Genomic DNA, 12,443 nt, shown 5'->3' with positions numbered 1-12,443 from the left:
CAGATGAAATTGGAGAAAAAATTCTGCTCTTACATCACCTAAACAGGACAGGAAAGTAGATGCCCACCACCTCTAGTAGCCAGTGGTGGTGGGGCCTGGGTGTAGCTGTGGTCCTCAGTGCAGTTAAGGGATGAGGCTCCACTGCATTCCTGGACTGTGCCCTGAGGGTGCTTGCTCCTTTATATAATAACAGTCAATTCTGAGGTTTCTTTCAAGAAAAGGGATGGTTTTGAGGGGCTCAGAAAATAGGATTCAGTGTGTAACATAACAGGTAGGTTGTCAGCACATGCTGGGTATCCGCATGTGAATGCACGCTTGGCATTCTTTTGTTTTCTTTATCATTCTACAGACTGAAGCCGAGGGGGAAGGTGGGCACAGATGTGTGGCAACCCTGCTCTGTGCTCTGAAACCAAAGTGTGTCCTGTCTTGTCTGTCTTTTCTCTCACCCTGCCAAAAGGAAGTGTCTGATCACTGACACTGACCAGCCTGTTACAGATACTTTCTACAACTAAATTCAGATTTATTTTTTATTAAGCACTATACCATGGGCTGTCCTGTGCTACTGTAGCTCTTCAAAACACCCCTTCTATTACTGCCTTCAGGGATGAAGCAGTAGCTAGGTTGCTTACCTCCCTCTCGAGCAGAGACATAATCCAGATAAAAAGCAGATTTCATATTTCCTAAGCTCTTTTGGCCTGGGTACAGCAGAAAACTAGCAGTTTTCCTACTTGGCGCAAATGACTTCTGCCTCCTTGTCTGCCCTGTGTCAGCACGGGTGCAGGCAACCCCTGTGAGCTGGGCTAACGGCCTTTATGCTGTACTCACGTGGGGAAAGGGTTAGGGATGAGGCTGTGGGCTGCTGCTCCCTAACAATCCATTGTGCAGACTTGTCATCTAAAAAGGTTGGTGGCTTTTGCTTGGGGTCAGTGCTCTGCTAGTGCCCTTGCTGGTCTCAACACATTCCTGTCACTGAGCCTTGAATTGTAGGTGTGATGTTAAGGCACAGGATGCTCAGAGCTGTGTTACTACTACTATTAGTTTGTAAATTGTCCTTTTGATACCATCTTGTTTTCTTTTGTAGGTATAAATAAACACTTGACAATAAAGGTGTGGAATTTTTATTACATTAAAACTTAAAGAGTTTAAGTGTAGTCCTAATGTTTTCCTCCAAGCAGCTAATGTTTGGAGGTTGAGTGTACTAGGCATCCTGTTAGCACCTCAGACTGGGAGTAGAGGGTGTGAGATTGGTGGCTCTTGGCACAGAATTGAGTTACACTGGCCATGGTGTCCTCCTCAGCTGGCAAGTGAGATCGGAAGTCCTAAGCGCTTAGCTGAGCTGGTTATTTGGACTGCTCACAACAGACATGGCCCATGGGCACGGCTCTGCAGTTCAACACTCTGGCCTGGGAGGGTCTTGGAATGGGTTGTCCCATTCCTGGACATGAGTCTTCTACTGTAGTCCTAAAGAAGCAAGAGTTGAGTCTTGTGGAGGAGGTATCTTATGCTTCTCACTTGCCATTCAGTGTAGGGCACCATACGTGGGCAGATGGGCCAGGTATTCCATTGTAAACACAATGGTGTAACGGGTGCTCCATTGATGTTGAGATGGTGCTTTGCTCAAATTTACACCAGCCATTTTAACATTAAGTTCCAAGTCTTGGCTTGAGGCCATCAAGGAGTGACCAGATGGTGCTCTAGCTGTCTTAGGGGTGGCCTGGCTCTTCAGACTGGCATTGGTAGACTTAGTTTCTTTCCTTTAAGGACTAGAAAAAGGAAAAATAAATTTTAGGATGTGCTGTACCTTAAAAGGAGAATCAATTCCCCACACACTTTAGCTGGCCTTGAACTATAGAGATCCACCTGCCTTTGCCTCCTTTGTTCTATCACAGTCTATACTCTGCTGTCCCTTCTAAGTTGTCATCTTGCAGGAGGAGTTCATCAATCAGAAGTTCCTTCTTGAGTTACCCATGGGCTCTGCCATTTCCCCCATTTTGGTTACGGATGTTACATAGTTTTAGGCCAGTGTGTCTGCTCTGTTCCTGTAGCCTGTGTCTATCCATCCCAAACCTGTTTTTAAGCAGCTCTGTGTGGTGGCTGCTGGGCTGGTTGAAATTTTAAATGAGTTCTTTGCCCTTGGTGATTAACAAGCCCCTTAACATAGCTCCCCGAGGCCCTGTGTGAACTTAGTTTCCGTGCATTTCAAGGTTTATGATTGCTAATAGCTGCTTTGGAGGTTTGGGGGAATGAGGCTTCCCCGACCAAGTGTGCCAAGAGTCCTCAGTTTCCTGTCTGCACACTTGTTGTTGGTCTGAGCCTCCCCATATCCAAATAAGCTCCAGAAGGGTCCCCGACCAAGTGTGCCAAGAGTCCTCAGTTTCCTGTCTGCACACTTGTTGTTGGTCTGAGCCTCCCCATATCCAAATAAGCTCCAGAAGGGAGGAGCCTTGCCTCTGCCCCGCCCAGTTGCAGTACTGAATGGGATTGGCCCCTGCAGACTCACAAGTTTGAATGCTGGCCCTCAGGGAGTGACACTGTTAGGAGGTGTGGCCTTATTGGAGGAAACTAAGTGGGCTTTGAGGACTCCCGAGTGTTCAAAGCTCCTGGCAAGCACATGGAACAGAGCTTCCTGGTAGGAGCACTCCTCCCTCTGGAACCAAAACTATTAGACCAACAGAACAGGAAGCAAACATTTTCCTAGTGGGTCAGTAAGAATAAGTGGAACTTTTACCTTCTCCACCCTTTGATTCCTAGACCGATTCTAATTATAGGAGACACTGTACCATACATCAGACGCTGATTGAAAGCATATACTGCCTTCACAAGAACCCTGCCCCCACCTTCAAAGCCTGGCTACACAGTGCCACATTTCCTCCAACAGGGGCATACCTATTCTAAAAAGGAGACACCTAATAATGTTCCTCCCTGTGGGCCAAGCATTCAAACAGGTAAGTCGATGGAATGTATTGAAACTTCTACAAGTACCATACATAAGTGCATGGTGACATAGGACTAGTGCCTACCTTTGGTCACATACAAGTAGAAGAAGTCACAGTAAAAGATGGTTTGTACAACTCCAGACACCACTGAGATCTGGTCATAGAAGTTCTCTGTCTGGTACCGTCTGATCCAGTTGGCCAGATAGAGCAGTCGATAGAGCCCCAGGAAGAACAGGTAGTGAGTGGTGATGGTCTCAGCCTCTCCAGTCTTGCTGATCATGAAGAGCTGTGGCAGGATAGCCACTGACTCCAGATAGATGGAGAAGGTCCAGAGGACCTGTCAGAACAATAGAAAGACTGGAAAGAGGCTTAGAGGATTTGTGTAGTACATTTGCTGAAGAGAACAGTTTGACACACAATCATTTTACAGGGGTACCAATGTAACTTTGAGCAAGCTTGCCTTATCTCTCAAGGAAGGAATGGGGCAGCAGAATGCTTTACCACAATAGGTATAAGGACTTGTATTTATGGCTTTTGCTGTTGGGAATAGAAAACAAGGCCACATGGCATGCTACCCAGTGTCCCCAGCCCTGAAGTTCAGTAGTTAAACCTTTTCTACCACTTAAGGAAATACAAACTCAGGCATATAATGCCTGCTTGTTTTACAGCAGTGCAAATACGTCCATGAAACATAGTTTTGACAGACTTAGTTTGTAAATGACATTTAAGACAAGGTGTCAAGGAACAGCCCATAAATATCAGCATAGGACCTCCAGAGATGATTGTCTTTCAATGCTTGGGCCCGCTGAGCTAGCCTGGAGAGTTCCTGGGGGACACAAGGTATCAACTGAAGGAGGCTTACCACCTGTTTAATTTGGAACCTCAGGATTGTGAATAGATGTGCCCCATCATGGGGGGGGGGGGCGGTGAATGCTGTGAATAGTGAGCAAAGGATTCGGGGTGGGATGGCCAGACGGCTGAAGAGGGTGCTGGGAGGCATCCCTGCCTTGGGATTAGACCCACCTCCATCGGTGCATAACTGTAGTTCACCAGGAAGGAAAGGCCAGTCACTGGGACCAGGAGGAACTCCAGCCGGAATGTGTCATTTTCAATGTCAAACGTTTTCCGGAACTTACAATAGATCATGTACACTGTGACATAGGCACAGAGGAGGAAAACCACCTAGAGAGACATGGACATCTATGACAGTATTTAACACTCATGCTAGGCCATATCAGTCATACTGAGGGCTAAAACACAATTGTCCCCAACAGGCCGCCCTGCCTCTGTGTGTGTCTGTGTGTGTGTGTGTGTGTGTGTGTGTGTGCGCGCGCGCATGTATGCATGCATGCATGTGTGTACTTGATGTTTCTGGGGCCCCTAGAATTGCAAGTTAGAGGTTTGCATTAGAGTCACATGAGTAGCTTCTCTGATGCCATCCCAAGGGTCTTTCTTCCCCCCCCCCCAAGGTCTGGGTAGCCTTGGAATTCCCTTTTCTAACAACTTCCCAGGCTGTGATAATACTCCTGGGTGGCACTAACTACACTGGTACAGACAGCTCACTCACTCACACTTCGCTAGGATGAAAGACGAATGCTGTGGCCACACCCTGTAGCATGGTGCCACACGCCATGTGAAGACATGTCAGTCTGTCTTCATTACAAGAAGATTCATGGGCAGGACCCTCCTCTGAATCCTTACTCAGCACAGAATAGCAACAGAAGAAATGCAAGAAGTGATGACCTCATTTCTATTCCATTATAGACACCTCACACTGTCACAGCAAGGCTGGGTCTGCACAGAAATGAACTAAGCAGGTAGGTAGTCAGCCTCCTGTAATTCGAACGGGGATTTTAATCCCCAGCTGGGATTAAAATAAGATTTTAATACTTTGCTTAGCCATTCCATGACTAATATTCTCACTTGCTTATGATGTTCTGCCTTGGTGGTCCTGAGGAAAAAGAACAGAGGCTCGTGCCTGAAAGGCCCTTGGCAGCATGGCAAGTGAGCCAGCTCCAGCCCTGGCCTGAACTTGCCAGTACGCTGGGAGTCCCCATGCATTTACCTTCATCACTGTGTTGTAGATGGAGATGAAGTTCGAGAAGAGGTCCAGGTACCTGGTGGTGAAGACCAAAGCGAAAAGAATCTGGCTCTTCCCAGAGATGCCTGTGCAGGGCAGAGAAGGAACCTTGAGAACATAGCCTTCAGGGTAGCCAGCCAGGAGCTGAGAGCCCTGTCCCGCCCTAAGTCACTAGAGACCCTGTGTCTCTTGTTGAGCTATGATCTGTCTCCAAATAAAGATTCAAACACTACGTCCCCAGTCACCCTGCGTGCGCCACCTTGGTGCGTCTCTGTGGAGGATGCAGGGGTAGTGTGAGTCGCCTGGTGCCACCCCCAGAGCTCCAGTGGCAACCCCAGAACTCCTCTCTGGGAGAACAAGGCACTGCTGATTCACCGGGGAGACAAGCAGGCAGAGAGAGGGAAGGCCAGCAGTGCTCTGATTTAAAAATGCACACATTTTAAAAGTCCTTTTCCTACTTATAAAGGTTATGCCTATTTTTATTCATTGTAATCCAAGAATCAGGGGTGCAGCTCAGTGACAGAGCACTTGCCGAGCGTGTGAGAGGCCCTGGGTTCAGTCCTAACATTGCTATAAGGAAATAATAAACACCAAAACATACATGTGAAAAAGAAAGGGGCTTGGGAACACAGACCTCCGGCCAGAGCTCATGTATGTGCAGGAGTGCATGTGCCTGACACAGGTGCCCGGACTTGTCATGCATGCTGTCTTAGTCTCCACGCTGTTTCTTTTCCTTTGACACAGGGTCTTGTTGAAGTCCTGACTGGCCTGGAACTTGCTATATAGAACGGGCTGGCTTCCCAGGTGGCCACACACTCCTCTAATCCCAGGAGTCCAGAAGCAGAAGCAGGGGGATGTCCATGAGTTCTGGGCCAGCATGGTGTACAGAGTGAGTTCCAGGACAGCCAAAATGCTACACAGGGGAACCCTCTTGAAAAACAAAACAAAACAAAACAAAAAAACGAACGAACAAACAAAAAGAATAATGCTGGCTTTGGGCTGGGCATGGAGACACATATCTCAGGAGGTAGAGGCAGGCCTTTGAGTTCAAGGCAAGCCAGGGCTACCCAGTGAAACCATGTCTCAAAATTATAATTAATTATTAATTAATCAATGTAAAGAGGCTAGCCCCAAGCTTTTAGCAAGCCTCCCTACCTCTGCCGCTTCAGTGCTGAGATTGCAAGTGTATGCTACCACAATGCCCAACTCCAAGGTCTGTCTGTCTGTCTTTTTTTTTCCCCCCAAGACAGAGTTTCTCTGTGTAGCCCTGGCTGTCCTGGAACTCACTCTGTAGACCAGGCTGGCCTTGAACTCAGAAATCTGCCTGTCTCTGCCTCCCAAGTGCTGGGATTACAGGCCTGCGCCACCACAGCCTGGCCTGTCTTTTTTAAAAGGCTCTATTGGGCTAGAGAAATGTCTCAGAAGTTTAGAGCATTTCTTACTCCTGCAGAAGACTAGGGTCTGGTTCCCAGCACCCATACAGTGGCTCACAAGTGCCTGTAACTCCAATTTTGGGATATCCGATGCCCTCTGCTGATACCCACTGTCAATATACACATGTGGTTCACAGACCATCCAGGTGCCAACACATACACATAAAAGGAATAAATACATATACTACTACTTATTTTAGGCAGGTGTGGTGGTTCAAACCTTTAATCCCAGGACCCAGCCAGGGATCTCTGTGAGCTCTAGGCCAGCCATGACCACATAGTAGTAACATATATTCAAAATATAAACAAAAATGTTGCATGTGGTGTGTGTAGTACCAGCATGAATATACATGTAACATATGTGCCCATGAAAGTACCCATTTAAGGATCTGAAACCGGAGCTACAGACAGCTGTTAGACATGAACCAGGGTATTGAACCAGGGTCCTCTGCAACACCAACTGGTGCTTTTAACTGCTGAGCCATCTCTCCAGTCATGGTCTATGGTGTTTCTTGGCCTACTCTTTATTTATTCATGTATCTGACTGAGTTAGAGTCTTGTTACTTTTAATGTTTTTTAAACAACTATTTATAAAGTGTATTTACTTACTTAGTATGTGTTTGTGGTGTATGTGTGTGTGTGTGCATACCATGAATGAAGGTCAGGGGACAACTTTCATGGGATGTTCCTTCCTTGTACCATGTGGACCAAATTCAGATGCTCAGACTTGACAGCAAGTACCTTAAGCCACTGAGCCATCTCAGCAGCTCAATCTTTAGTATTTTGAGACATCTCATGTAGCCAAGGCCAGCCTTGAACTCTCCATGTAGACAAAACTGGCCTTGAAATCCTAATTTTTCTGCCATCTCTTTCTGTGCCACCACGACCAGGGATTTTTTTTTTTTAATTTGGTTTTTTCAAGACAGGGTTTCTCTGTGTAGCCCTGGCTGTCCTGGAACTCACTCTGTAGACCAGGCTGCCCTTAAACTGAGAAATCTGCCTGCCTCTGCCTCCCAAAGTGCTGGGATTACAGGCATGCGCCACCACTGCCCGGCTGGACCAGGGATCTTTTAATGAAAGAGCTTCAGAGTCTAGAGGGCTCCCTTGTGCCTTCATCCAGCTCTGCTGAAGTTGGTGCTATACCTGGTGGCTATAAAGGCTCCAGGCAAGGACACTTGCTTAGCATCAGATTCTTGACTTGACTCCCATCTCCCCAGTGCTCCTGCTGCACACCCTGCCTGGGACCTGAAACAACAGGTCATCTCCTGCACTCCTCTGGCTCTGCTGCAGGTCATGCAGGTGGCTCCAGGGGCCAGGAACTTCCCTTATCTTCCTTCTTTGCCACGCCCACACCAGCCTCTGTCACCTCATGAAACTGCTCCTGGTTCCAATGCTTCTGTCTCCCAAGCCAAGGTGACTTGGCTCTCACTACTGGCCTGGAGAGCTGCTAACATAACGTTCCCATCCTCGGCATCCCTCTCCTGGACTCAGTGACATCATACAGCTGGACCTCCCCTTTTGTGGCCCTACCTGTCTTTGTCACAAATCATCCAGTTGCCTGTTGTTCTGTATCTCGGCCATCTCAGCCATCCCTGTGGCTGATACACACACACCACACACACACACACACACACACACACCACACACACACACACACCACACACACACACACACACACCACACACACATACACCACACACACACACACCACACACACACACACACACACACACACACACGCCACACACACCACACACACCACACACACCACACACACACACACCACACACACACACACCACACACACACACACACACACACACCACACACACTCACACACACACACACACCACACACACCACACACACCCCACACACACACCACACACCACACACACACACACACACACACCCCAGTAGTGACCCTCCAGATCCAAGGCTCCAAGGCTCCTCTTAGTTTGGGTCTGTGTGTTCATTCCTCTGTCTACTCCATTTTTCAGGACAATCCCACAAAACCCCAAAAGTCAGGCAAGACAAACCTAACTCCACACAGCTTCCTCCACCCCTTCTTAGTAAACAGTTCTGCAAACTCACGGCCACCCTTGGGTCTCTCTCCCTCTCTCACATCCCACGGTCACCACGCCCCAGGTCCCTTCAGTAGCCCTTAGCCTCACTCTACTCCACTCCGCTGCTCTCAGGTGGCTCAGCGACCCCGCGTCAGTGCCTCCCAGACTCCCACCATCTTTTATTGCTGGCCAGCACCCCCACCCCCCATTTCCATTCTCCATTCAGAAACCCAGGGGCTATTTGAAAATGAAATTCTGCTTAAAGCTTTTAATGTAGCTTCCAAATGTCCTTAAAAGACCCAAAGCCTTGTCCCAGCTGCTGCCTGGGCCATCCTCTCCCCTGGCTCTTGCCACGCCCCCTCCAGCCTAGCAATTTGTCTAAATTATATTCCAAGTGAGCACAGCGTCTGCATACTGTGGCCCACGTAGTGACTCTTCCTTCCTGCGCCCACACTCCCTGCCTCACCCTTCTGATTGGGAGGGACAGTCTTGGGGTGGGGTGATGTTTGTTTTTAAAGATTTATTTATTTCATGTATGTGAGTACACTGTAGCTATCTTCAGACACACCAGAAGAAGGCACTGGATCCCATTACAGATGGTTGTGAGCCACCATGTGGTTGCTGGGAATTGAACTCAGGACCTCTGGAAGAGCAGTCAGTGCTCTTAACTGTTGAGCTCTCTCCAACCCTATTTGTTTGAGACAGGGTTTCTCTATGTAGCCTGTCCTGGAACTCTCTGTAGACCAGGCCTGCCTTGAACTCACAGAGCCATCTCCCTCTGCCTCCTGAGTGGTGGGATTAAAGGAGTGTACTACCACTACCCAGCCAGGGTGACATTTTTAATGACAAAGGAGACTCCTAAGGTCTCTCCCATTCTGAAGAACACTAGGCCCACACACTGGCTGCAGGCAAGTGTGGGTCTCACCAGTAGTCCCGCCCCACACATGTGATTGGAGCCCTGTGACCAAGACCCAACACCTGAATAGAAGCTGTCAGGGAGATGAGGTCCTAAAGGAACCCCTGCAGGGGGTGGCACAGATAGGGAGGTGACCTAGACAGGGCCAGCTCCAGGTTGGGCTGGCTGTGCCACCCCTCGAAGCCCTCATGGAGGCCTTGCCAAAGAGGCCCCTGCCCTGTTAGGACAGTCTAGGCAGCAGCTCCACGGGGGACACCTGGCCACTGTAGTCTTCAGCCCTCTTAACCTTGTGGGCTCAGGGTTCTACCCACAGTGGCTCCACACATACTCATAAAAGCACTGATTTTCCCAATGCCATCGCCACTTGGAGCCCAGGAGAAAGGAGACACCATGAACCGCTCTGACTGACAGGAAAACTGAAGCCCCAGGCTACATAACTCAGCAGGACAGTGGGACAGTGGCCACTAGCTCTGGCGTTTGGGGCTGGTACCAGCTTCCATTTTCCTTTCTCCCACGGCAATGCACACTGATTTGCTCCTCAGTCCCTTCCTGCTGGCCTCTCAGTAGGTCAGCTTCCTGAGGCAGGGCATTGGGGTGTCAGGGCACAGTGTCTAGGAGTGAGGAAGGGGGTAACAGCGCTCCCCCAATCCCACCCTGGACCTCTAGGGCACAGGCACAGCTCCAGCAGAGTCCACAGCTCCCAGGTGCCCTGAGACTGAAGGGCTCTGAGAGGCCATCTCTCAAGCCACTACGAACCCTGGTAAATTCTAGTTCAGTCCAAAGCCACTGGATCCAAACTGTGCCTGATCTATAGTCAGCCAAGTCCCTCTCCTGGTCAGCCTCCCAGGTGACATTTCTAAGGCTCTCAACCTCCATTTCCAGAGTTTCAAGAGACCTGATGAGCCTCCACCTCCTCCACTCCTACTTCTTCCATGGTTTCCTTCATCCTGGATCCTGAATGTGACCGGAAAAAGCCTCTCACCACTGGCCCATCCTACCTTCTGGATTCCTTTTCCTCCAGTGTCCTTCCCAGGACATGCCCTATGCCCCGTGGCTTCTACGTATTTACACGGATGTTCTCAATACTGTACCCTGTTCCTTGAGCACACACCCTGCCCATCCTCTCCCTCCACGTAGCTCTCAGCGGCTCTCTGCCTCCCAGCTCTGGTGGAGTCTGAGCTCACACCCATCTGCGTGCCTAGCACAGGCAGGGAACTCTAGGAATAGCGATGGCTGAAAGACAGTGGGCAGCTTCTCATTGAACCGAGCACTGTAATCATCAACCCAGCCTCCAGGCATCTCCCGATCCCAGCATGGCCGCCAGACCTCTAGCCAAACCCGGAACCCCTCCAATGCCTCCCGCTCAAAGCCAGCTCCACATCCCTGGGCCAGGCTGGTGTCACCAGCAAGCAGAAAAAGGCTCTCCCTGGGGGGAATAAGAGGCAGGAGAGAATGAAGACTCCAAGATCAAGGCGACTTCAAATACTCTTCCCTCCTCGTGAGGGGGAGGGTCTCCCCGCAGGAGAGCCCTGATAATGCCAGCTGCCCAGTTAAGGATGGGGCGATGGGGGGTGAGGAAGGGGTGAGGTAGAGCTCTCCGTGGTGACAGAAGCCACGCTCCCGCATAATCTCCCGGATCCTCTGATGTCGAAAAACTTCACTGAAGTTTTTGGAAGCGCGCGCGCCCGCCCGGGTTCCCTCGGAGCCTGAGTCCTCATCCTGGTCCCGTCCCGCCCCGCCCCGGCGCCGCTCACCGGCGCAGCTCTTGGACCTCCAGATCTTCACCAGGAGCAAGATCATGGCCAGGAGATGGCTCAGGTCCCCGAGGATTCGGAACACGTTCATGGTCCCGCCTGCCGCTCCCGCGCCGTGTCGCGCGGAACTTCCCAGGGAACTTTCTGCTGCGCGGGGCGCTGCCACGTCCCTGTCCCCGCGCCTCGCGGTGCCCTAGGCCGGTGCCGCGCCTCCTCGCTCGCGCGCTCCCGCCGCGCGCACCCTTGGCCGCGCGGTGACGTGGCGGGGCGGCCGGGCGCGGGACAGGAGCCAGGAAGCGGCGCTTCCCACGTCCCCACGCCGACGGGCGGGGCAGCTCGCACAGCCGCTGCTGGTCCGAGCCCCTCCCTCTCTGGTCCTGCGTAGGCACCCAGGGTTCCCCTCATCCCCAGAAACCACAGTCAGGGCCTGGCACTCGCTAGAAGTCCTGACTTTCTTAGCTCTGTTGGGGCCTGGGAGGTAGAAGCAGGCACTGTGCTGCTGAACTCCCGGGAAGTGAGGTCGAAAGGCGCCCTAACCACCCCCCCCTCACTTGTTAAACTCTGAGATAACCTGAGATAGCTCTGAGATAACTTTGTTGATGGTTTCTGGTGTGGAGACAAGCTAACCCTGAGTCCCCTTTCTGGGGGACTTCAGTATTGACCTTACAATGGAGATGCTAATGGTGTAAAAGAGGCTGAGTGTGTGTGGGATCCCCGCTGCGTTCATTTCTGGCCCCCCTCTTCTTCGTGTGGGAAGGCACTGGAAAGAACTTCACTGACCAAGAACAACTCCAAAAATGTCATAGAGGCGGGCAGGATAGAATAGGAAGAATCTTAGGTGGGCCAGAGGCCTCCATTGCTATGAGAAGCGTCCTCTCTAGGCGCAGGTCACTTAATCTACAGCAATGGAAATGCTGAACCAAGGGCTTTACTGCCTTCTCCTTCACCCAGCCCCACTCCCACGACTGTAGCTCATTTCTTCCTAAAGAAATGATCTCTTCCCGCTCCCACTGGGTGCTGGAGAGGCTTTGGCTGGATGAAGACCTGTTGCTACCATGTTCACCAACTCTTCCCACGGTCTCCATTACTTTACCACAACTCCCCACACAAAGCAGTCCTGGGAGGCTTGGCCTGTGACCAGTAGCACAGCCTGGGGGAGTGCAGCGTGGGGGACTGTGGGCAGCTTGCTGTGAATCTACACACACACACACACACTACACACACACACACACTACACACACACACTACACACATACACA

General features: G+C 50.6%; 1 protein-coding gene across 1 annotated transcript; it reads right to left on the bottom strand.

The window, feature by feature from the left end:
• Positions 1–1,102: 1,102 nt before the first annotated feature.
• Kdelr3 (KDEL endoplasmic reticulum protein retention receptor 3) lies at positions 1,103–11,433 on the bottom strand. The gene is made up of 5 exons (XM_052161640.1): positions 11,185–11,433; positions 5,002–5,102; positions 3,960–4,118; positions 3,021–3,273; positions 1,103–1,763 (listed from the first exon to the last, which is right to left on the bottom strand). The coding sequence occupies exons 1-5, from the start codon at positions 11,273–11,275 to the stop codon at positions 1,723–1,725; spliced, it is 645 nt and encodes a 214-aa protein (XP_052017600.1). The 5' UTR covers positions 11,276–11,433; the 3' UTR covers positions 1,103–1,722.
• Between the last annotated feature and the right edge of the window lie 1,010 nt (positions 11,434–12,443).

The sequence above is a fragment of the Apodemus sylvaticus genome, chromosome 17 (assembly GCF_947179515.1).
Source record: "Apodemus sylvaticus chromosome 17, mApoSyl1.1, whole genome shotgun sequence".
In the NCBI taxonomy this organism is placed as follows: domain Eukaryota; kingdom Metazoa; phylum Chordata; class Mammalia; order Rodentia; family Muridae; genus Apodemus; species Apodemus sylvaticus.
This window is presented reverse-complemented; position numbering and strand designations above follow the sequence as displayed.

Bases quoted from the DNA above. Each gene is read 5' to 3' on its own strand.
- Kdelr3 (XM_052161640.1), bottom strand. From the start codon at position 11,275: ATGAACGTGTTCCGAATCCTCGGGGACCTGAGCCATCTCCTGGCCATG. The intron at 4,119-5,001 runs GTAAATGCATGG...ATGTCTCTCTAG, and splicing joins TCTACAACACAGTGATGAAG to GTGGTTTTCCTCCTCTGTGC. The intron at 3,274-3,959 runs GTGGGTCTAATC...TTGTTCTGACAG, and splicing joins ACAGTTATGCACCGATGGAG to GTCCTCTGGACCTTCTCCAT.